A 25,407-nucleotide genomic window follows, 5' to 3' on the forward strand; every position below is an offset into this window, starting at 1 on the left:
CCTACAAAGCCTGCCTCTCTGACTTCATGTCTACAAGGTCCGCATTCTGTGACATGCAGTGAATAGTGACACTCCCAACCATAAGAAAATCCCACGACAGTGCCTGGCTCACAGTAGGTACTCAAAAACAATGATACATGAAACCCTTAATTTCTGGGGCTGGCATTGTGCTGCCTCTGATGCTGGCAGCATCAGAGCACTGGTTGTGTCTTGGCCGCTCCACTTCTAATCCAGCTCCCTGCTAATGGCCTGGGAAAAGCAGTGGAAGATGGCCCTAGTGTTTGGGCACCTCCATTCCATGTGGCAGACCAGACAAAAGCTTGTGGCTTCAGCCTGGCTCAATCTTGGCTGTTGTGGCTATCTGGGGAGTTGAACTAATAGATGACAGCGCTCTCTCTGTCTGTCTGTCTCTCTCTCTCTCTCTCACTCTTGACTTTCAAATAAATAGATAAATCTCTAAAACCCTTATTTTCTTACTTTTCCCTTTTTCTGTTATTCATTTTAGTTGTGAGAGAGGAGATAGCTCCCATCTGCTGCCCCCCAAATTCCCACAATTGCCCTGAAGCTGGGTGCTGGGATTTCAATCCAGGTTTCCAAAATGGGTGCTATGGACCCAATCACTTGAGCCATCAATACTGCCTCCTGGGGTGAGCATTAGTGGGAAGCAGAGCTAGTGTCAAACCCGGGCTCTCTGATGTGGGATGTGAGTTTCTTAACAGCTGCTCCAAACGCCCACACCTAAGTTCTTCAAACTTGTATTTGGTAATAGATTTTATTTTTGCAGCAATTTCAGACTTAAAGAAAAAAAAACTGAGGCTCTAGTACAAAGAGTTCCCATGTCCCCGGCCCACAACTTTCCTAGTTATTAATGTCTTAGGCTGGTGTGGTACATCTACAACTGATGAGCCAATATTGGCTTATCACGATTAACTGAAGTCTGTAGTTTACTCAGATTTCCTTAGTATTTCCCTCATGCCCTTCTGTTCCAGACAGGGCCCACCTTACACTTGGTCTTCGTATCCCCTTGGGTACCTATAGTCTGGGACAATTTCTCAAACTCTCCTATTTGGATGACCTTGGGGTCTGAGGAGCACTGGACTGTGCTGTGTAAGATGCCCTCTATCACTGCTGTCTGAGTCTTCTTGCGATTGGGCTGCAGTTATGAGTTTTCTAGAGGAAGATCATGGAGGGAAGGTGCCCTTCTCAGCACATCATAGCAAAGGCAGGTGCACAATTTATCCCTCTTCATGTTGACCTTGACTGCGGGGCCACACACCTTACACTGGGTGATTTATAGGAGAAATGTATTCCTCACTTTTCTAGAGGTTGAGAAGTCCATGACAAGGAACCAGCTGATTCAGTGACTGCAGAGCACTGCCCTCTGCTTCCAGATACACCTGTTGTTGTGTCCTCAAATGGCAGTGGATACAGACATGTGTCTCCATGTGACAGAAGGTGGAAGGGCCTTTGGCTCTTTTTTTTTTTTTTTTTTTGACAGGCAGAGTGGACAGTGAGAGAGAGAGAGAGACAGAGAGAAAGGTCTTCCTTTGCTGTTGGCTCACCCTCCAATGGCCACCGTGGCCAGCGCGCTGCGGGCGGCGTACCGCGCTGATCCGAAGGCAGGAGCCAGGTACTTATCCTGGTCTCCCATGGGGTGCAGGGCCCAAGCACTTGGGCCATCCTCCACTGCACTCCCTGGCCACAGCAGAGAGCTGGCCTGGAAGAGGGGCAACCGGGACAGAATCCGGCGCCCCAACCAGGACTGCCGGCGCTGCAAGGCGGAGGATTAGCCTAGTGAGCCGCGGCGCCGGCCGCCGTTGGCTTTTACAGTGCTTCTTTCAACCTCTTTTATGAAAGCACCAATCCATTCATGAGCTCAAAGCCCTCGTGACTTCATCATGTCCCAAAAGACTCCACCCCTTGAAATCATCACCTTGTTTAAATTCCTTCTTAAAATCCTCCTGTGGGCCGGCGCCGCGGCTCAATAGGCTAATCCTCCACCTATGGTGCTGGCACACTAGGTTCTAGTCCCGGTCGGGGCGCCGGATTCTGACCCAGTTGCCCCTCTTCCAGGCCAGCTCTCTGCTATGGCCTGGGAGTGCAGTGGAGGATGGCCCAAGTGCTTGGGCCTTGCACCCCATGGGAGACCAGGAGAAGCACCTGGCTCCTGGCTTCGGATCAGCATGATGCGCCAGCCATGACAGCCACTGGAGGGTGAACCAACAGCAAAAGGAAGACCTTTCACTCTGTCTCTTTCTCTCTCTCACTGTCCACTCTACCTGTCAAAAAAAAAAAATCCTCCTGTGACCCTTGCAGGGATCCATAGCAGGTGACATCAGACACTCCCACTGTCGTTCCTCTTTTTTTCCTCTCCTTCCTCTCCTATGCTCTTTGCAAAGACATCCACAATTACAGGGGGGCTCAGCAGAATCTACAGAGACGATTCAAAATCCTTCTGAAATGGAGATTTGCCTCTTCTTCCCCAGTGATTTATTTATGCAATCATGCATACATTCATACAGACTCGTAATATTTATCTTATACTTCGAGCCAAAATTCAATACCGCTTTATTTGTTTTCTTGCTCAAATTATTCCAGGTTTGGCCACTGCAGATCTTTCAGTGGATTCCTGTGTACCTCTGACACATTTCTACCAACATAAATTTGGGGTTTTTTTAACACTCCTTTATTTTCAAACATTACAAGATGTCTTTGGATTTTTTATTTTTTTAATTTATTTTTATTTTTATTTTATTTGAAAGACAGAGTTACAGAGAGAGGTAGAAACAGAAAGAGAGGTCTTCCATCTGCTGGTTCACTCTCCAGATGGCTGCAATGGTCGGAGCTCCGCCGATCTGAAGCCAGGAGCCAAGAACTTCTTCTGGGTCTCCCACGTGGGTGCAGGGGCCCAAAGACTTGGGCCATCTTCTACTGCTTTCTCAGGCCATAGCAGAGAGCTGGATGGGAAGTGGAGCAGCTGGGACTAGAACCAGTGCCCACATGGGATGCCAGGGCTTCAGGCCAGGGCTTTAACCCACAGTACCACAGTGCTGGCCCTGGATTTTTTATTTTGATATACTCATAGAGTCCCAGGAAATTGCAAAGGAACACACAGGGAAGGCCCAGTACCTTCTTTCTGACTCCCCCCTAAATTAATACTGTACTTAATTCTAGCAAGTACAAATCAACACCAGGAAGCCCACTGAGGTCATTCAGACTTCTCCAATTATGTACGCACTTGTGTCTGTGTGTGTATGTGTAACCATCAGCAATTTTATCACAAGTGTAGCTTAAAGAAACCACAACCCCAATCAATGCACAGCACTACAAAAGCACCACAAGGCTCCTTCCTGCTACCCCCATGTGACCACTCCCTCCACACACCATTGTAACCCTAGAATAACCAATCCACTCCTGCAACAGTGACACTGATGAGCCCTCAAGACTTGATCAGCTCTTACTGGGCCACACCTGGCAACTGTTGCATTGAGGATTAACTTTCCAACACAGCAACTTTGGAGAAATGTTCAAATCGCAACAGCCACCAAGACTTGCTTTTTGCTCAAGCAGTCCTGGGGTTGGGTAACACACTTCTCCCTTATATAAGTCACCATTGCTCTGGGTCTTAGTCACACACTACAAACCTGCATCTTAGCCAGTGCAGATGGTGGCCCCAGGAGCATCCCATGCCCCACTGACCTCCTTCCTCTGTGCCCTGCAGACAAGACTAATCTAACCTCATCGAGCCATGACCTGAGGCCCTCCGTGCTCCAGTCATCCAATCATGTGGAGCTACCCTGTGGATTAATGCAGTGGCACTGCTGTCTGGAGACTGAATGATGCCACCAACATGACCTGAGGCCTCCATCCCTGCAGAGGGGCAGAGTCCAGCTGATCTAACTGCACACATGTGGCCTGTGGTCTGTGGGGTCACCCACCCGCCTTGCACTCTGCAGAGGAGGGGGAAGGAGGAAGCCCCCATCAGCTCCCAGAGGTCCCCAGGTCATGCTTAGGAGAATACTGTATTTTCAGGAGCTCTCTCTCCTCCTGAACCTGCTGCTCCACATTTTGCTCAAAAGGAAGTCATCACTCGGCTTACAGAGGTGTCTCACAAGCCCCTGGTTCCCAGTTGGTTCAAAAGTTCTTCACCTGGTGTTTTTATTTTGTTTTTAAAGATTTTACTTAATTATTTGAGAGGTAGAGTTCCAGACAGAGAGAGGGAGAGACAGAGAGGAAGGCCTTCCATCTGCTAGTTTACTTCCCAAATGGCCTCAACGGCCAGAGCTGGGCCAACCCAGAGCCGGGAGCCAGGAGCTTCTTCTGGGTCTCCCACATGGGTGCAGGGGCCCAAGGACTTGGGCCATCTTCCACTGCTTTCCCAGGCCATAGCAGAGAGCTGGATGGGAAGTGGAGCAGCCAGGACTCAAACCAGTGCCCATCTGGGATGCCGGCACTGCAGGTGGTGGCTTTACCCACTACACCACAGCACCGGCTCCGATACATCAGTTTCCTAGATCTACTATACAGGCGATCCCAATCTGGGGAGCTTAAAACTAAGAAAAGGTTATTCTTTGACCATTCAGGAGACCAGAATTCCAACATTTAGGTGTTGGTGGGGTTGGTTCTTGAGAGAGAATCTATCCTTGCTTCCCTCCTGGTATCTGATAGTTACCAGCCGTGCTTGGTGTTCCTGGGCGCATGGCAGCACCACTCCAGCCTGTGCTTCCACCACCACAGGGCCCCCTTGCCCTTGTGTCTGTGCATCTTCTTACAGGGGGCCACCTAAGGCCAGTGTGACCCCATTATAACTGATGTGGGAAGACCCCATTTCCTATGGGGGCCACATGCTGAGGTCCAGGTAGACATGAATTTGGAGGGGAGGGAATATTATGCAACCATAATATTTCTGCATTATTTATGCAGCTCTCTGGTTGCGTGTGTCATAATCACTAAGTACCTTAACCCCAAAGGGAACTGAATGCCTCTCTAACTGGAATGTCAAGGAGCATTCTTCCAGAGACTGTTTGTATGAGGTGCTCAGATGAGGAGTCTGGGAGCCCATCACCCCTCTCTGCTGCCTTCCAGGCACAGAGGCAGGTTTGACCTCAGACAGTCTTGTTCTGCACTGCCTGTCCTCTTTAACTGCAGCAACCACTGCCTCTAGTGTCCTGTGCAGGATGCTTCCTGTTCCTTGGGCGAGAGTGACTGCCAGAGAGGAGCTGGAAGGGGGAGGAGCAGAGGTTTTCCTCCCCCATGGAGACACCTGTCCATGAAACATAACACATGCAGAGCACCGAGCGCATCCTAAGTGCTCACTAAACCCCAGTGCCCTCTCCCTTCACCGCTTTTGGTAAAAACAACCTTCAGGGTGCTAAGAGGAGAATGCAGCCAGCACTCTGGAGTCCTGGGCCTTGTCCCTCCCGCCATAGCTCGAGGCAGACGGTGGGGGCTCTGGCGGCAGCTTCACTGTTGCTGAAAACAGACAGTGGTCCCAAGAAGTGGTGCTGCCTGCCTGCTGCCATCCCGTGTGCTCCTCGCCACGCCCACTCCACGCGCCTTTCCTCCCACTCCATCTGGAGCCCCTGACATCTCATCTTCCCTCTGACCGTGGCGGGGGACGGTCCACGTCCGCCCCGGAGAGCTCTGCCCCAGTCTGCCCAGGTGCTCTGTGAGCCCACGGCCAAAGTGCGAGGGGGAGGGGTACACTGGGCTCTTTCCCAGATGCCTCAGGGGGCCTGAGGGCAGAGTGGGCTCCGGCACACAGAGTAGGGAGGAAGACAGCCAAGCCCAGACGAGACGGGCAGAGCCCTGAGCCCGGAGTGAGGAAGACGCTGTTCCAGAGAGAGCGCGTCACAGTGCAAGCCCCCGCTGGGCTCGGCAGGGACTGAGGCCCACCCCCTCTGCTCAGCAGGACACAGCCCTCCGCATGAGGTGTCCTCTCTGGGCCTTCACTCCAGGGAGCCAGCGTCAGAACCAAATCTGGCAGACCACGATGCCGGGGACTTCTCAGCTGGCCAAATGGCAGGGGGTGGGGAGAGCCCTCTCTGTGCCACTCTGTCCTGGAGAGGACAGCCCAGGGGCCCAGCCATTCTGCGAGCAGCAGCACAGGTCATTCCAACTTTACAGGAGGGGAAACTGAGGCACAGGGTAGGCTGAGTGACTGGGCCAGAGACTGAGTGGGTCCTTCTCCCACCAAGAGCCTCAGCATCAATCTTGATGCTTCCACGGCTCCCCGGCTTCATCGGCAGCTGCTGGGGGAAGAGGCCACAGCCACCGAGTGTGTGTGTGTGTGTGTGTGCACATGTGTGCATGCCTATGTGGCCCCTTCTTGGCTGGGGGAAAGGAAGGAGGGCTGGCGGTCCCTAAGCTTTCCTCCGCCTTGGATGTTTTAGATGCCACTCCCAGGAGAGCCAGATAGCCATGGTGTGTCAGGAGGGCGCGTCCCAGGACGACACCTATGACGTGAGGATCGGTGAAGATGCAGAGTGCTGCAGTGAGCCCAGCCTGCTCTCCACAGAGATGTGAGCCCTGCTGCCTCCTGGCCCAGGCGGGCCCCAGCTATAGGGAAGCAGAGATCAGAGAGCAGGCTTGCCCACCCTGCATCTGCAGTCACTTTAGGGGAGGGAGAGGCCACCCCCAACACACACACAATCCCCTTTAGCTGGGTCCTTCCTCGCTATGATTCGCTCCTGGGAAAACGGCTGACCGTCTTTCCTCTTTGGCTGCAAGCAGCAGCCACAGCACATACATACATACATCTACAGTTAAGTGTTTCATGGAGCTACTGTTCTAATAATAAGGCTGCCCAGTGGGGGCATTTGAGATACAGTGGTTAAGATGCTGCCTGGGATGCCTGCATCCCAACGGGGAATGCCTAGGGAGCCCTGCTAGGGCGCACTGTGGGACACGGCAGGTGACGGCTCAGCACTTGGGGCCCGGCTGCCCTGTGGGAGATCCAGATTGAGTTCTGGCTCCCAGCTCTGGCCTGGCCCAGCCCCAGATGTTGCAAGCATTTGGGGAGCGAATCAGCACGTGCTCTCTCTTTCTGTTTCAAATAATAGCAACAACTTTTTTAAACAGAAAAGCTGGCCAGAAGAGGGCACTGCTGGCAATCTGGAACTGAGGTCTGGATTCTTGTTAGATTGCTGGAGGCGAGCTCTGGCCCGCAGATCTGGATGCACCTGAGGTTGTGGCAGTCTGTTGCCCAGCAGAGCACAGAAAATATCAGTGTCTGCCGTGGCTGAATTGCCAACACGGATGCCTGTCTACCGTGCCTCCTTATAAGATGCACTGACGGCTATGGGTGGCATTCGGAACAGCCTAAGATGCACTGTTTGGGATGCTTTCTGGAGAGCACTTTGTGCCTTCTATTTTTTTTTTTTTTTTGAGGGGGGTGGAGGATGGATGTGTGTGGCTACAAAGGCAGGAGTAGGACAAGGACGCAGGCCCCCAGGGAGTGGCGGGAGAGGTTGAAGAGTAGCAGAGCCACCTCCTTGTCCCCTGATGTTATAAGAATCCAGCAAGTGAGGGAAACCGTGGAAAGAGCAGCAGGACCACGACTCATGACAAATCAGTTAACCCCTGTGCCTTCATGTCCAATCAGCGGAGGCGGGAGGGGGTGAAACACCTTCTTTCTGACTCAGTGAAACACGGTGCATAGGAAGCCTGAGGTCTTCTGAGGGTCCTTAACAGATAATACTCTCCTAATTGGAATTGTGAATATATTTTCATTTTATTTGAAAGACAGGGACAGACACGCAAAGAGATCCCCCACCCACTAGTTCACTCCCCAAATGCCTGTGACAGCCAGGAATGGGCCAGTCTGAAGTCAGGAGCCTAGAACTCAACCATGCAAGCCCTCCCTATTGTATTTCCTGCTTATCCAAACCACCACTGCTCTTGCAGACCCAGCTTCTGTCTGAGCTTGGATCACACCCATCACAGTCACCCTGCCCCGCCCCTTCTCAGAATGCCTCTGCAGCTCAGTGTGTACCCCACTCTGTGGGCAGTTAGTTAGACAGTTGCCAACCATCTTTCTTGTCTGAAATCCTCTCGGCTTCCAAACCAGTTTGTAAAACAGCCTTGAGTGTGGACTGTAGTTAGTAACTCAGCAGAACTCCTGGATACCAAGCACACAGCCTGCGCTTTTCCTGATTTCTAGGATATGTAGCCATGCAGTAATTTGCATTATCTAAAAATTAATTTAGGCGCAGCAGGTTAATGCCCTGGCCGGAAGCACCCGCATCCCATACGGGCACTGATTTGAGACCCGGCTGTTCCACTTCCTGTCCAGCTCTCTGCTGTGGCCTGGGAAAGCAGTACAAGATGGCCCAAGTCCTTGGTCACCTGCACCCACGTGGCAGACCCAGAAGAAGCTCCTGGCTCCTGGCTTTGGGTTGGCACAGCTCCGACCATTGCAGCCAATTGGGGAGTCAATCACTGGATGGAAGACCTCTCTCTCTCTCTCTCTCTCTTTCTCTCTTTCTCTCTGCCTCTCCTCTCTGTGTAACTCTTTCAAGTAAAATAAATAAATCTTTAAAAATCATTTAGAGGTGGGCATTTGGTGCAGGGATTAAAATGCCACTTGGGATGCCTGCAATCCAAGTAAGAGTGCCTGGTTTTGAGTCCTGTCCCTGCTGAGTCCAGTGTCCTGCTGATGTGCACCCTGATGGCTCAAATAGTTGGATCCCTGCCACCCATGTGGGAGACCCAGTTTGAGTTCTACATCCTCAAATGTCTGCAACAGCTGCGGCTGGACCTGGCTGAAGCCAGGAGCCTGGAACTCCATCCGGGTCTGGCATGTGGGTGGCAGTGGCCCACATTTGGGCCATCTTCTGCTGTTTTCCCAGGTGCATTAGCAGGGAGCTGGATTGGAAGTGGAGAAGCTGAGACTTGAACTGGTGCCCATATGGGACACTGGTGTTACAGGCGGTAGCTGAACCCACCGTGCCCAACGCCAGCCCCAGACAAAACTTTCTTGAGTACAAAAGTTCATGGTGGAGAGTTGTGGGCTCTGCTTTTAAATGATCGTTTAAAACATTCTTTCAATTCTCCCAAGAGTATCGGTATGTGAAGAGGCCCACTACATGCCGGACACCACAGCGGTGCCCCTGAGGGACCGAAACAAAGTCCAAGGTGGCCTCAAAGAGTGTATGTACAGCCCCTCGGGGAAGTGAATGAAAGGCAGTGGTCGGAGGCAGGTCCAGCTCCCGGGAGAAAGCGGAGAAGGCGCCGCTGCTCGGAGAACACTGGAGGACGCAAGTCTCGGGGGGTGAACATGGTTTCCCAATTCCACAGCCCTAGAGAAGCTTTTCCTTTCAGATTTTTTTTAAATATTTGTTTGTTTGTTTATTTATTTATTTATTTGAAAGTCAGTCACACAGAAAGAGGAGAGGCAGAGAGAGGGAGAGACAGGTCTTCCATCTGATGGTTCACTTCCAAAGTGGCCACAATGGCCGGAGCTGAGCTGATCTGAAGCTGGGAGCCAGGAGCTTCTTCCGGGTCTCCCACGTGGGTGCAGGGGCCATCCTCTACTGCTTTCCCAGGCCATAGCAGAGAGCTGGATGGGAAGTAGAGCAGCCGGGTCTCGACCCAGCGCCTATATGGGATGCTAGTGCTTCAGGCCAGGGCGTTAACCCACTGCACAACAGCGCTGGCCCCTCCTTTTAGATCTTCTAACTTCATGCTGATAAATGCTGGAGTGTTTCTTTTTTTTTTTTTTAACTTTTATTAATAAATAAAAATTTCCAAAGTACAAGTTTTGGATTATAGTGGCTTTTCCCCCCATAATCTACTTCCCACCTGCAACCATCCCATCTCCCAGTCCCTCTCCCTCCCCAGTCACATCAAGATTCATTTTCAATTATCTTTATATACAGAAGATCAATTTAGTATATACTAAGTAAAGATTTCAACAGTTTGCACCCACACAGACACACAAAGTATAAAGTACTGTTTGAGTACTAGTTATGCCGTTAATTCACACAGTACAACACATTAAGGACAGAGATCCTACATGGGGAGTAAGTGCACAGTGACTCCTGTTGTTGATTTAACAACTGACACTCTTGTTTATGGGCTGGCTATAGCTCAGCAGTTCCTTCAACATATCAGCTACATGGAGTGTTTCTTTCATTATCTGCTGTCATCTGGGTGTTTGGTTTGTTTGCCCAAGCTCTCCTGGGCTGTCAGAAATGAAGTACTTGACAGAGACTTCACCGCTGGGGGTGCTCTATCAATTCCCGGGGCCTGACCAATCCCAGGTGGCCCAGACCAGCCATGAGCTCAGCCCTGTGTCCTGCACCGCATGTCCACAGTGGCCTTGTGGAATGTGCTCCCTCTGCTGGTGACCTCTAAGAACTAAAAAACTGGTTTTGAGAAGAGCATTGAATCCCCATGGCCCTGAAACAATTTTCTGGCTAAAGTGATATTTGGTTTAACAATAAACCAAAGCCCTTATGCCCACACTCAGGTTGGCCATCTCAGGTGAGTCCACCTCTCATGGGCTCTTGGGAGAGACTGATCTGGTGAAAAGAGAAAATCTGAGTGTTTTCATTGTTGGCTTAGCAACAAACAGAGCAGTAGAGCTTAGGCCGTATCCCCAGAAGCCCCTGAGGACGTGCAGTAAGGAATTCAGGCACCCGGACGGAGGAGGGCACTGGAATCAGCAAATAAATGCACCAGGCACTTCAGAGCTTGGCACAATTTTTTAGTGTGTGTACTGGGCAATCCTGGAGACACACTAAAAAACTGGATCACTTATCTGAAACGCATCTCTAACAGGCAACCCTGTGCTTCACTGGGCCACCCTGACAGGGAGGAAGGAGGAGCGAGGATGAGGAGTGATGTCACAGCCAAGAAGGCTCATGGACGAATCTGCTCAGATGTGCTGGTGCCGGGAAACTGGCGATGGTGACAATGGCCAGCTCTGATGTGCTGCCCAGTGCCACTGCAACAGCGCACAGGAGGCAGCCTATTTTCCGCCAGAACTTCAATTGATGTTTTAGAAAGATTTATTTTACTTATTTAACAAAGTGACGGAGAGTGGGACAGAGAGATCCTCTATCTGCTGGTTCACTGTCCAAATGGTCAAAGTGGTTGGGGCTGGGCCAGGCTGAAGCCGGGAGCCCAGAGCTCCATCCCATCTCCCACACCGGTTGCAGGGGCCCAAGTCCTTTCCCAGGCCCATTATCAGGGAGCTGGATCAGAAGCAGAGTAGCAGGTCTCAAACTAGCCCTCATGTGGGACACCGGCATTGCAAGCAGTGGCAGCTTAACCCACTGTGCCAAGATGCCAGCCCCTACAGAGCTGATTTCAATCCTGCCAAGCCCCTGTTTCCATACAAACTCATGTTTAAAAGGCCTTAGTAGAATATTTCAATGCCGTGTCATCTTCATTTGGATGCCAGCGGTATGGTGTCCAGCATGCAGCTGTGACTTCTCCTCTGCTGGCTGTGGTCAGCCTTCTCCACCCTAGCAGCTGATGGCCCAAGCGCGGCTCACTCGGCTTTGCTGACCCTGCCTATTCCCTGGGCTGCAGTCACACCGACTGCCTATTAATGAGCACACGTGTGCTTCAGCAGCCAATGACTGTCTTTCCTAAGGGGCCACTGGGGCAGCCCCAGTGTGACCACCTGGAAAAGTCACAGTGTCTTCTCTTGCACAGAGGGTGTGCTGTGCTAGGGCTGGGCCTTTCTCCTTTCGTATCCACTTCAGGGGCAGGTCTGAGGCTGCCCCACCTGTGCAGACAGCACCCTGACCCCAGCCTCTCTCAGGCAACCTCCCAGTAGAACTGGAGCTGGGCAGCTGCCGGTATCTTCTCAGCTGTCCCAGACAATGTAGCTTTGCATTTCTGTCTTCTCTCCCTAGGGTTTGTCTACAAAGTGCTCACACTCACACACCATGCGCAGTGGTGCGGCCCTCTCTGTGCACCCTTCCAGGGCAGTGAGAACTGAGTCAGGCCAGGGATGAAGGAGACCAGCGATGCAGGCTAAGCTCCTCCCCTCCACCCTCCACCTGCTTCAAGAGTGACTTTTTAATGTAATGAAAAATGCTGATCCCTGGACAGATCCACTCACAGAGTGTGACCACCTGACCTCACGCTGACCTCAGACTTTGGGCTATCATAGACAATTATTTAAAATACATCAGAGACAAAGATACAGGGTGATCAGTATCTGTGCTTGGCCAGGCTGCACAGCTGACCCTACAAGAACAACGTCATTCTCCCAATAGCACCTCACAAGGAATACATCAGTCATGAAGATTATAGCCAAGAGCACAAACTCCACTTTTTGGTTATCATCACTTAAAAAATGATAGCCCTTGGGGTGGGCACTTGATGCAGTGGTTAAGATGCCATTCCATATTGGAAAATCTGGGTTCCAGTACTCGCTCTGCTTCTGAATTCTAGCTTCCTACTAATGTGCATCCTAGGAGGCAGGGGACAGTTTGGCTCAAGTACTTCATTTCCTAATTCAATATGGGAGATGGACATTGAATTCTCAGCTACTGGCTTGAGCCTAGTCCAGCCCCAGATCTTGGGAACATCTGGAAAGTGAACCAGCAGATGGAAGGGCAGGGAGTGTGGTCTTTGTCAGCATCCAAATGATATCTTCCAAGTTTCTACCTAAGAAAAATTAAGGGACACCTGAGGAAGTTAAAATACTTATTTAACTTAAATAAGTTAAAATACTTATTTAAGCAAGGGGCCAATGCTGTGGCATAGCGAGTAAAGCCACTGCCTGCAATGTCAGCATCCTTATGGGCACCAGTTCAAGTCCTGGATGCTCCACTTCCAATCCAGCTCCCTTCTAGTGTGCCTGGGATCAGCGGAAGATGGCCCAAGTGCTTGGGTCCTACACCCATGTGGGAGTCTTGGAAGAAGCTCCTGGCTCCTGACTTCTCATTGGCCTAGCTCTGGCTGTTGCAGCCATTTGGGGAGTGAACGAGTGGTTGGGAGAGATCTATCTGAGTCCTCCCCCCCACACCATGTAATTTTTCCTTTGGAATGAAATAAATCTTTAAAAAGATATTTAAGCAAAATCCCAGGAAGAGAGAACATAATTACATTTAATACACCCTATCCTGAACTCTAACCATGCATTTTAAGCTCATTTCTGCAGGGCTCATCTCCTACTTCTTTTTGTGTTCCTGTTGTTGATTCTTTGCTACCCTCACAGCATATACAACAGCTGGCCTATATGGGAAGGCCCCTTTAGAGAATCTGTGAGTCAGTGGGGAATGTCACAGTGGGTCTCCTATGACATCACCAGGACTGGGAGGTGATGGTTAACAATCAGTTCCTAGAACGGTTAGCCACTGCCTGTGGGAGCAGGAAACCCATTTTCTTAGCTTCCTAGTGGATACCATTGATAGTACTTGCCTAGATTCTGTGAAAAAGAATAAAATCACTGAATTTCTCCACATTTTTATCAAAATGTCAAGTGAGAAAGACGGTGAATCTGAATTAGAAAAAAATGCCAAGCAATCCCCCACCACGAGAAGAAACCCCAGGAACGCTGAGGATGTTCCAGCGGTCCCAATGCCTGAAATCCCAGCCTCCGTACAGGACATCCTCTCTCGGATTGAGCGAGCACAGGCTGTTCGAGCCAGAGAGGTAGGAAATGAACCAGAAATACACAGACTGCATCGCTAAAAAAATTATTTCTATTTCAGAGACGGGGTGGGGGGAGAGAAAGAGAGAGAGAGAGATCAGTGGTTCATTCTTCAGGTTCCTGTAAGAGCTGGAGCTTGGCCAGGCTGAAGCCAGGAGCCAGGAACCCAGTCCAGGTATTCCAGGTAGGTGACAGGGACCCAACTATGTGAGCCATCCCTTGCTGCCTCCCAGGGTGCACTTGTGCAGGAAGCTGTAATGCGGAGTGGAACCAGGACTCAAACTCAGGCAATCCACAGGGTGCAGGCATCCCAACACCTGTCTTAAGTGCTTAGGACAGATGCCCACCCTTGCACTTTTAAAAATCTTTCCAGGAAATGTGCCAGGGGATTTCAACTCAATCTTACCAAGGAGGCAGGTACCAATGCCAGCACACTTGGTAAAGAGACAAATATAAATACACAACTGATCCAAAAGATAGGGTAAGTGTCGAAGAGATTACACAAATAAGACCAGTGTAAGCAAATAATGAAAGATAGAATCAAAAGGGTTGAGAATGATCCTGCGGGGAAGCAGGTCACACAGCAGACTCATAAAATGGCAAATGCCCAAAACAGCACTCCTGCCTCAGAATCAACCCTTGGGACATTCGGATCTGACTAAAAGGTCCATGAGAGTCTCGCAGGCATGGAAAGCCATGACACGGTGGCAAAAAACAATCTAAATTAAGGATCCTAGTGAACAACACCCCAGCAGAAGGATCAGGCCATCAAGGAGAGAGGCGCCTTTCTCTGAAGGGAGGAAGGAACCTCCACGGTGATATGGCCTTGACTAAACAAATTCAGAGTTGGTGAACTCAAGGGGCTTCCATAGCCTAGACAGCTCATAGCAAGAGTCTCGGGTGATTGCTGACGTCATAAATAAGAGTGCCAATTGTTAAATCAACAACGGGAGTCACTGGGTTCATGCTCCCCATGCAGGATCTCTGTCCTTAATATGTTTATCTATGAAACTCAAAAACAACACTACTAGTCGAACAATACCCTATACCGGGTTCGGTTGTGTGAGTGCAACCTGTTGAAATCCCTGCTTAGTACATACTAAATTGATCTTCGGTATATGAAGGTAACCGAAAATGAAACGTGATGAAGGGCGGGATGGGAGAGGAAGTGGGTGAGGGGAGGGCCACGGGAGAGAGGGAGGTCGGGGGGAAGCCACAACAATGCAAAAGATGCATTTTATATTCTACTTAAAACTATTGGTTGAGCTCTGTAATTAATACACAATTACTCTTAGGTGTTTAATCAATGCTATAACTAGTACTCAAATAGTATTTTACACTTTATGTTTCTGTGTGGGAGCAAAATGTGGTAATCTTAACATAAGCTAAATTGATCTTCTGTATATAAAGATAATTGAAAATTAATCGTGATGTGAAGGGGAAGGGGAGAGGGAGTGGGAGAGGGGAGCGTTGTGGATGGGAGGGAAGACACGGGGGGGGGGGGGGGCTATTGTGGTCCATAAGCTGTACTTTGGAAATTTATGCTTATTAAATAAATTTAAAAAAAAATCTTTCCAGGACCAGGTAAGTTCTTTTTTTTTTTTTTTTTTAAATTTTTGACAGGCAGAGTGGACAGTGAGAGAGAGAGACAGAGAGAAAGTTCTTCCTTTTTGCCATTGGTTCACCCTCCAATGGCTGCTGCGGCTGGCGCGCTGCAGCTGGCGCATCACACCGATCCAAAGCCAGGAGCCAGGTGCTTCTCCTGGTCTCCCATGTGGGTGCAGGGCCCAAGCACTTGGGCCATCCTCCACTGCACTCCCGGGCCATAGCAGAGAGCTGGCCTGGAAGAGGGGCAACTGGGACACAATCTGGCACCCCGACTGGGACTAGAACCTGGTGTGCTGGTGCCACAAGGCGGAGGATTAGCCTATTGAGCCACGGCACCGGCTCGCTGTAGAGTTTTTAAAGGCCTTTTGGACTTACAGATTGCACTCTTCTAGCATGATTTAGGACACACCTTTCCTCCCCACAGACCCATTTACTTTTCTGGATTAGTTTTACCATTAATTCGCATAGTAGAACACATTAAGGAAAGAGATCCTACATGGGGAGTAAGTGCACAGTGACTCCTGTTGTTGATTTAGCAATTGACACTCTTATTTATGATGTCAGTAATCACCCAAGGCACTTGTCATGAGCTGCCAAGGGTATGGAAGCCTCTTGAGTTCACAAACTCTGACCTTATTTAGACAAGGCCATAATCAAAGTGGGAGTTCTCTCCTCCCTTCAGAGAAAGGTACCTCCTTCTTTGCTGGCCTGTTCTTTCCGCTGGGATCTCACTCACAGAGATCTTTCATTTAGGTCATTTTTTTTCTTTTGCCACAGTATCTTGGCTTTCCATGCCTGAAATACTCTCATGGGCTTTTTAGCCAGATCCGAATGCCTTAAGGGCTGATTCTAAGGCTAGAGTGCTGTTTAGGGCATCTGCCATTCTATGAGTCTGCTGTGTATCCCGCTTCCCATGTTAGATCATTCTCTCCTTTTTAATTCTATCAGCTATTATTAGCAGACACTGGTCTTGTGTATGTGATCCCTTTGACACTTAATCCTATCTTTATGATCAATTATAAACAGAAACTGATCACTTTAACTAGTAAGATGGCATTGGTACATGCCAACTTAATGGAATTGAATTGGAATCCCATGGCATGTTTCTAGTTCTACCATTAGGGGTAAGTCCAACTGAGCATGTGCCAAACTGTACATCTCCTCCCTTTCTTATTCCCACTCTTATTTTTAACAGGGATCAATTTTCAGTTAAATTTAAACACCTAAGAATAATTGTGTGTTAATTAAAGAGTTCAACCAATGTTATTAAGTAGAACAAAAAATACTAAAAAGAATAAAGTATAAAGTTGTTCCTCAACAGTCAGGACAAGGGCTGAATAAGTCATTGTTTCTCATAGTGTTCATTTCACTTCAACAGGTTGCCTTTTAGGTGCTCAGTTAGTTGTCACCAATCACAGAGAACATATATTTGTCCCTTGGGGACTGGCTTATTTCACTCAGCATGATGTTTTCCAGATTCCTCCATTTTGTTGCAAATGACCGGATTTCATTGTTTTTGGCTGCTGTATAGTATTCTATAGAGTACATATTCCATAATTTCTTTATCCAGTGTTCTGTTGATGGGCATTTAGTTTGATTCCACGTCTTAGCTATTGTGAATTGAGCTGCAATAAACATTGAGTTGCAGACAGCTCTTTCATTTGCCAATTTAAATTCCTTTGGGTAAATTCCAAGAATTGGGATGGCTGGGTTGTATGGCAGGGTTATATTCAGTTTTCTGAGGAATCTCCAAACTGTCTTCCATAGTGGCTTTACCAGTTTGCATTCCCACCAACAGTGGGTTAGTGTCCCTTTTTCCCCACATCTTCACCAGCATCTGTTATTGGTAGATTTCTGTATGTAAGCCATTCTAACCAGGGTGAGGTGAAACCTCATTGTGGTTTTGATTTGCATTTCCCTGATGCCTAGTGATCCTGAACATTTTTTCATGTGCCTGTTGGCCATTTGGATTTCCTCTTTTGAAAAATGCCTATTGAGGTCCTTGGCCCATCTCTTAAGTGGGTTGTTTGTTTTGTTGTTGTGGAGTTTCTTGATCTCATTGTAGATTCTGGTTATTAATCCTTTATCAGTTGCATAGTTTGCAAATATTTTTTCCCATTCTGTTGGTTACCTCTTCACTTTCCTGTTTCTTTTGCAGTACAGAAACTTCTCAATTTGATGCAATCTCATTTGTTAATTTTGGCTTTGACTGCCTGCACCTCCAGGGTCTTTTCCAGGAAGTCTTTTCCTGTGCCTATATCTTGCAGGGTTTCTCCAATGTTCTCTAATAATTTGATGGTGTCAGGTCATAGATTTAGATCTTTAATCCATGTTGAGTGGATTTTTGTGTAAGGTGTAAGGTAGGGGTCTTGCTTCATGCTTCTGCATGTGGAAATCCAGTTTTCCCAGCACCATATGTTGAATAGATTGTCCTTGCTCCAGGAATTGGTTTTAGATCCTTGATCAAATGTAAGTTGGCTGTAGATGTTTGGATTGATTTCTGGTGTTTCTATTCTGGTCCATTGGTCTATCCATCTGTTTTTGTACCGATACCTTGCTGTTTTGATTATAACTGCTACTTGGGCAAATTTAAACACCTTATCTACTATAGTTTTTGTATTGTGAGACTTACATAGAACACCTTATAGTAAAACTGGCTATACTAAGGTAATAACAACTGAACTTTAACCACATTAGAGAAAAAAAAACTCTACATTTTTACTTTCACTTCTACATTGTTTTTGAGGTCAATTTACATCTTTGATATTTTATTTCCCTTAACAAATTGTCACAGACATTATTACTTTGAACAGCTTTACTTTTCATCATTAAAGACAAATGATTTTCACTCCATCATTACAGCATTAAAGCATTCTGATCTTACTGTGTATGCAGTTTAATAAGTGAGTTTTATACTTTCATGTTACTAATCAGTATCCTTTTCTCTCTGCTGAAGAACTACCTTTAGCATTTATTGTAAGGCAAGTCCATGCTGTAGCATGAACTAACTGCTAGGCTAAACCAGACACTGTGGATTTTTGACAATTTGTAAAGAAAGTGGTTGAGGTTAGGGGCTAAGGGTTATGGTTATGGTTCATGTCACAGCTTTTGTTTTCCTAGAAGAGTCTTTAACTAATTTTCAAGGACACCTTTGCAAGTAAATATTTTGTTGGCAGTGATTTTTCTTCAATAATTAGAACATATCATTCCATTGCACCTTAATCTGTATTATTTCTGTTGAGAAATCCATTGATAGTCTTATCAAATGTCCTTGCATGTTAGATGCTCCTTGTCATTTGCTGTTTTCTGAATTGTCTTTATCATCTTATTTTTCATATTCTTTTTAAAAAAGATTTATTTATTTATTTGAAAGATAGATTTATAGATAGAGAGAAGGGGATAAGAGAGAGAGAGAGAGAGAGAGAGAGAGTTCTCCCATCTGCTGCTTCGCTCTCCAAATGGCCACAAGGCCACAACAACCAGGGATGGGGCAGGCCAAGGGCCTGGAATTCCATCTGGATTGCCAACAGGGGTTGCAGGAGATCCTCCATGGCCTCCCCAGGCACATTAGGAGAAAACTGGATCAGAAGCAGACCAGCTGGGACTCAAACCAACCTGCCACCCCAATATGTGACGTCTGCACTTTAAGTAGTAGCTTAAGCTACTGTAGCATAATGCCAGGCCTTGGTTATGTTTCTGTAAAGCAATTATGTCTACACAATTGGTGGAGCAGTCACTTCTTTGAGACTTCACATCTGTTGTAATTCTGTTGGATACATATCTTCTATGGACAGAAGAGTAAAAGGACACTGTCTGCATCGGTTACAGTGGTCTGGAGCCAGTGAGGGTGCAGATGTGTAGTCTCTGTGCATATTTGCTAAGAAGGTGTTAGAGATTTCAGGGACACTCAGCTCCAACATGGTGGATTTCCAGTCTAGGCAAGAGCTGTTGGAAGGCTACAGTTCTCCCAATGTCTTCTTCACCTACTGCACAGTCATGACTGAAAGAATCCTTCTTGGCATTGGCCTGGCTGTGGAATGACTTGTGTCAGTGCACTGGTGTTTGCTGTGTGGTACACGTGCACAGCTATGTAACAGAGGCCCAAAGCACATACACATGGGGAGGGACTATGGTTCTGGAGCCTGGGGTGATAATGGTACCAGATCCCAGGGTACAGGCACTTCCTCTGCAATGCTGGCAACTCTGTGGAAAGCACAGGTGCTTGTGAAGTAGTTCAGGAACCAGGGATGGGAGCATGGGCATGAACAGAGCCTCAGTGTCTCTGGGGGTCTGGGTGGGGCCTGGCTCTCGATGGTGGTTGTCCCTGTGAACAGACTGTGTGCTTGCACAGAGAGACCTTCCTTCTAGGACCTGGCTTGTGACCTAGCTCACTATGGTGATGGCTCCAGTGTCTGAAGTGCAAGCAAGTGCAGTGAAGCCACAGAGACACAAAGTGTGTAGGCACTCATGGAGCAGCCATGGCTCAGGGACAGGGCACCAGTGGGTTGGTGAGGGGTGATAACTCTGGTCCCAGAGCATCAAACAGACCTGTTTCTTGAGGAAGAGGCATCTCCTGCTCTCTGTGGTTCTCTAGTGAGAATGGTTATTGGTTACCTCAGTGCCCAAAGATGCCAATGTTCTTTGTGGAGCAGGCCAGTGGGATATAAAGGTTCCTACAATGTGACAGTTATGTCTACCTAGGGCTGGCACTGTGGCATAGTGGGTAAAGCCACCACTTGCAGTGCCAGCATCCCATATGGGCGCCAGTTTGAGTACCAGCTGCTCCACTTCCAATCCAGCTCTCTGCTATGGCCTGGGAAAGCAGCAGAAGAAGGTCCAAGTGTTTGGGCCCCTGCACCTGTGTGGGAGACCAGGATGAAGCTCCTGGCTCCTGGCTTTGGATTAGTGCAGCTCTGGCTGTTGCGGTCAATTGGGGAGTGAACAAGAGGATGGAAGACCTCTCTCTCTCTCTCTCTCTCTCTCTCTCAGGGTGTGTGTGTGTGTGTGTGTGTGTGTCTGTGTCTGTGTCTTTGTGCATGTAACTCTGACAGTCAAATAAATAATTAAGTCTTAAAAAATAGTAAAATCTACCTTTACTTTTTCTAGCTGACTCCTTCCAATGTTTACAAAGAGAGAGACAGAGACAGAGAGAGACAGACACTATCTTCCATCTGTGATTCATTCCTGCAGTGGCTCCAATGGCCAGACTGGGCTGGTCTGAAGCCAGGAGCCAGGAGCTTCTACTAGGTCTCCCATGTGGGGGGCAGGGCCCCAAGAACTTGGGTCATTTCCCAGGCACATTAGCAGGGCGCTAGATTGGAAGTGAAGCAACTGGAACTCAAACTGTTGCCCATTAGGGCTGCTGGCCTTGCAGGTGGCTGTTTTACCTGCTACACCACAATGCCAGCCCCTGCTACGGATTTTTAAATGGACCTCTGATACGTCCTTGCCCATTCTGGTATGTACATAGTTGTCTATAGTTGTTTTTTGTAGAGGATCAAGGCTGGTTATATTCTACTTCATCATCTTGATGACATCACTGTCAGTGCCTTAAGTTTCATTACTATCATTCCATTTTATAATTTCATCCACTCTGCTATTTGTGGTTGCTATAAATATTATTGCTACAAATGTTTTGTTCATATCTTTTGATGCATGTGTGCATGAACTTTATGACTGGAATCACTGCATCATTACAACTTCCTCCCCACATGCCTTGTCCAGTTTCAAACTCCATGGTTTTTGGTTATTCATGGCCAATGGCAGTCTGAAAATATTAAACAGAAAACTTCAGAAGTAAGTAGCTGGCATGTTTTAAATCGCATGCTGTTCTGGTTAAGTGTGATGAAATCTCATACACTACTGTTACATCTCTCCCAAATGTGAATCATCCATTTATCCAGTGTATTCATGCTGGATATGCTACCTACCTATTAGTCACTTAGCAGTAACCTTGGTTACCAGCTAAGCATAGAATTAGGTAGAGCCACCATTTTAGGCATCAACTGGGGGTCTTGGCATGTATCGCCCATGAATAAGCGCAGATTTCTAAGGGTATCAGGTGTCATTTGAACTGAATTTTACCAGTTTCCTTACTGTTTAAAAAAGATTTATTTGAAAGGTAGGGTGTCTCATCTATAAATAAATGGTGCTGGAAAAACTGATATAGCTATATATTTATAGATATAGAGATAGAGATGAATGAAATTAGATCCCTACCTCTCATCAAATATCAAAAAACCCCAAACAACTCATGATAGTTCAAAGACCTAAATTGAAGGCCTGAGACTTGGAAGAAAACATAGGGAAAACACTTCAAGACACTGGTGTAGGTGATGACTTCCTGGGTAAGACTTTATCCAAAGCACAGGCAACAAAAGCAAATCTAGACAAAGAGGATCCTATCAAACTCAGGAGATGTTTCCCAGCAAAGGAATCAAACATTAGAGTGAAGAGACAGCCAACAGAGTGGGAAAAATATTTATAAGCTACTTATCTGAAAAAGGATTAGAATCCAGAATACATCAGCAATTCAAAAATACAACAACAAAAAACCAACAGGTCCAGTTACAAAATAGGCAAAGGAGCTCAATAGACAGTACTCAGGCATAATGAATCATATCTTCTTTGTTCATACATGAAGGATATGGTCTTTTGCATTTACTTTTTTTAAACTTAACTTTATGGCTTGGCAATCACTTTATATCACATTAAACCATTTATTTTCATCTTTTTTAAGAGCTAGATACAAGTTGGCTGTGGGGCGATCATTTCCTACCTAAACTAGTAGTGAACACATTTTTTGGAATCTTATAAAAATTTTATAATTTTCATTCCCACATTTGTCTTTAGGCTACCCTAAACTGCTTTTTGTGAAAGTATGGGGCAGAAGTTCAATTTACTATGCTTTTTCTGGATGGATAAGTGCTTGTGTCAACACCACTTGGAGATAAGTTCATTCTTTCCCCACTGATGTGTAAAACTGGTTCTTTCATAAAGCGGCTTTCTGTGTATGTGTGTGGGCCTGTTGGTGGTCTCCATTCTGACTCACTGGTCGATTTGCAGTACTACACAGCCTGATTACCGCAAGTGTAGAAAAGGGCCTAATAAAACTCTGATGCCCTCATAGTATCAGAATGTTGACCAATCAAATCTTACTCTACCTCCAACATCACTATCAAATGTTTCTACCTGGGAAAGTCTTGGAAATTTTTAGCCATTTACTCTTCTATCTGTACAATTTCTGGAACTGGACTGAGAAGTTTAAAATCCATTGTGAAACACATGTTTGAATTTTGCCTGGATCTCTACTGAGCGTCTTGATTAATCTGGGGAGCCATGAGATCTCTACAATGCTGTCTTTCAATCTGTGAGATGGTGCAGCTCTCCATTTCTGAGACTTAAATTTCCTTCAATGCACTTCTACAAGCCCCTCCTTCAAAGCTTTTGTTTACATATTATCTCTTTGTTTTCTTCAGAACATTAAAACACAGATGACTGAAATAATGAGCAACGTGCACCGAATAATGGCTCGCTACAGTCTTGACTTTGACTTGCCCTCTGGACACCGCATCTCTCTTACAGAACACATGAGGAAACAGAGATCCCTGTTTCTGGAGAGAATGGGTACTTACTCTAAGAACGCTGAAAACAGAGAGAAGATACTTGCCTACATTCTGGCCTGGTTAGAGGAATGGAGTAAGTGTCTAGAAGTGTTTCAGAGAAAAATCACAAAGTCAACAACTCTACTGTGGAGCATTAGTCAGATTAAAGAAGAAAACACTAAGGAGGTTTTTCAGAAAATGTCTGTCTCATTTCCCAGTAAGAAGGAAATATGGATTTGCTCACTTAGTGAACATGCTGACTTCCTTGTTTTTCTTCAAGCATGCCAGTAATGCCCCAGCCCAATGTCTTTATGCTTCCTATCTGCTTGCCTGGAACATTTTTCACTCATTCCTTGCCTAAATTTCACTTTAAAAACAATGTGTTGAGCCGGCGCCGTGGCTCAATAGGCTAATCCTCCACCTTGCGGCGCCGGCACACCGGGTTCTAGTCCCGGTTGGGGCGCCGGATTCTGTCCCGGTTGCCCCTCTTCCAGGCCAGCTCTCTGCTATGGCCAGGGAGTGCAGTGGAGGATGGCCCAGGTGCTTGGGCCCTGCACCCCATGGGAGACCAGGAAAAGCACCTGGATCCTGGCTCCTGCCATCGGATCAGCGCGGTGCGCCGGCTGCAGCGGCGGCCATTGGAGGGTGAACCAACGGCAAAAGGAAGACCTTTCTCTCTCTGTCTCTCTCTCTCACTGTCCACTCTGCTTGTCAAAAAAAAAAAAAAAAAAAAAAAAAAAAAAAAAAAAAAAAACAACAATGTGTTTTCTGACATCCCCATTCCCTGTTACCTCACACTCTGCATTACCAAGCATCTTTACCTCTGTCTACACCATTCGTATCTGCCATACCACACAATTTAATTTTTATTTCCTGTCTGTCTCCTTTCACTAGAATGTAAGCAGTAGGAAGTTAGGGAACTTGTTGTATTCAAGGCTGTATCAGCAAGATTCGCAACAGTACACATCTGAATAGACACTGGTTGAATTAAAGAATGAACAAGCATACAATAATAAGCACAGCATCAGAGAAAGAAGGAGAGAGATAAACAGGGATAGATAGATAGATAGATGGATAGAAAGACAGACGTTTCATTCGTTGATTCATTCTCCAAATGGCCACAATGGCCCAGGATGTTCCAGGCCATAGCTAAGAGCCTGGAACCCCATCCTGTCTCACATACTGGTGGCATGGGCCCAAGAACTTTGTCCATATTCTGCTGAATTTTGAGGCACATTCACAAGAAGGGAGATTGGAAGCAGATCAGCTGAGGCCCAAACCGGCACTCTGATATGTAGAATAAGGAGAATCCTGCAATCCACGCCACAATGCTGGGCCCTTCACCATTTGTTTAAAATATTTCATCTCCTTACAAGAAATTCCATGTAATGGGGGTTAGGAAACACTAGAAAACTGCCCAAACAGGTTGATTTACATTTAGACACCCAATATGAAAGCATCTATTCCTGTTTTAGACACTGATTTCCTTGGAGTTGAAGAACAAAACCAAACAGATACCTTTCAAAAACTTGATTCATAAACTTACTACTCAGCTTCTTCCTCCAAGTCTTTACCTGTTTCATCGAGAAAAGCCTCAGAATAGCAGTAAATGCATGATAACCATGACTGTACTCCCGAATACAATTTATTTAGTAGTTACCTGATGTTATAAAGCTATATGGTTATGCTTATCTATTTGTATGCACAAAATAATGCTTTTCTTCTCTCCAAGATGTTATTTTGTCTGAAATAACTGCATTTGATGTTGAGGAACACTACCATTGGATAGTACAAATGGAGATGTTTCCAGAAACACTGAGAGCCATCGAGAACAATGTCAATATACTATGTAGCATCAGCACCACTTTCCTTAACGATAAGAAGACACAGAAGAAAAAAACAGGTAATTGTGTTTTGTGACTTTGCAAATGGAGTTTTCTTTTTTTCTCAAAATGCAGGTTGGTGGAAGTATCATTCATAGACCATAAAACTCAACATGTTAAATGATTCTCAATACCTTTCAAGACCTCTGAAATCCAATCAGAGTTCCCCAACACAGGCCCATGTTCCACCCACTATTGACAGTGAGAAATTGTATTCCCCCACACTATGACGTTATCTACTTCTCCCTTTAATTCTGTCAGTCTCTGTGTGTTTGGGGGCTTGGCTGTGTGCTGTATGTTTATAATCATTACAGCTTGCTGATATATTGACCCTCACTGTCTCTAGAACCATTGTTGTTGTGCTGATACCTGTTTTGTCAGATAGTATATAATCTTCAGCTCCCACATATTCACAGTGTACCTTTTTTCTATCACTTTACTTCTGCTCTCTGTGTCTTTGAATCCAAGGCGTGTCACCTGTAGTTGGATCTTGTGGGACTTTTTCTTTTCATACATGTCTGACAATCCAGGTGTTCCACATGGGCAGTAGGGACCCAGACACTTCAGTCATTGGTTGTGCAGGGAAAGTTGCTGAGTTTCTCCTTCAGCCATTCAGTATATCTTTTGTCTATTGATTTATGGCCCTTTTGAAAGAATCAAAGTTTCTCACAGTAAGAAAAGGTAGAAAAGGGGGCAG

The 25,407-nt window shown here is 46.9% G+C and overlaps 1 protein-coding gene and 1 long non-coding RNA gene across 14 annotated transcripts in view; one reads left to right on the forward strand and one right to left on the reverse strand.

Moving 5' to 3' along the window:
- The window catches only part of LOC103349020 (uncharacterized), a 175,521-nt gene that overhangs the window by 35,064 nt on the left and 115,050 nt on the right, over positions 1-25,407 (reverse strand). For 3 of the 11 annotated variants that reach the window (XR_011378936.1, XR_011378933.1, XR_011378940.1), the window contains one exon: positions 1,823-20,990. The exons of 6 other annotated variants lie outside the window; for them this stretch is intronic. This is a non-coding gene — a long non-coding RNA (uncharacterized lncRNA). Of the gene's footprint in view, positions 1-1,822; positions 20,991-23,585; positions 25,355-25,407 lie in introns of those variants that run through there. 2 more of the 11 variants (XR_011378947.1, XR_011378941.1) reach the window with 1 other exon arrangement.
- The window catches only part of LOC103349051 (protein FAM186A), a 46,739-nt gene continuing 34,622 nt past the window's right edge, over positions 13,291-25,407 (forward strand). For 2 of the 3 annotated variants that reach the window (XM_070049199.1, XM_070049200.1), the window contains exons 1-3: positions 13,291-13,617; positions 22,702-22,921; positions 24,560-24,730. In XM_070049199.1, the coding sequence (XP_069905300.1) occupies positions 13,438-13,617; positions 22,702-22,921; positions 24,560-24,730 (571 nt within the window). In that variant the 5' untranslated portion in view covers positions 13,291-13,437. Of the gene's footprint in view, positions 13,618-22,075; positions 22,922-24,559; positions 24,731-25,407 lie in introns of all 3 variants that reach the window. The other variant, XM_070049201.1, reaches the window with a different exon arrangement.

Source organism: Oryctolagus cuniculus, chromosome 9, assembly GCF_964237555.1.
Source record: "Oryctolagus cuniculus chromosome 9, mOryCun1.1, whole genome shotgun sequence".
Classification (NCBI taxonomy): Eukaryota; Metazoa; Chordata; class Mammalia; order Lagomorpha; family Leporidae; genus Oryctolagus; species Oryctolagus cuniculus.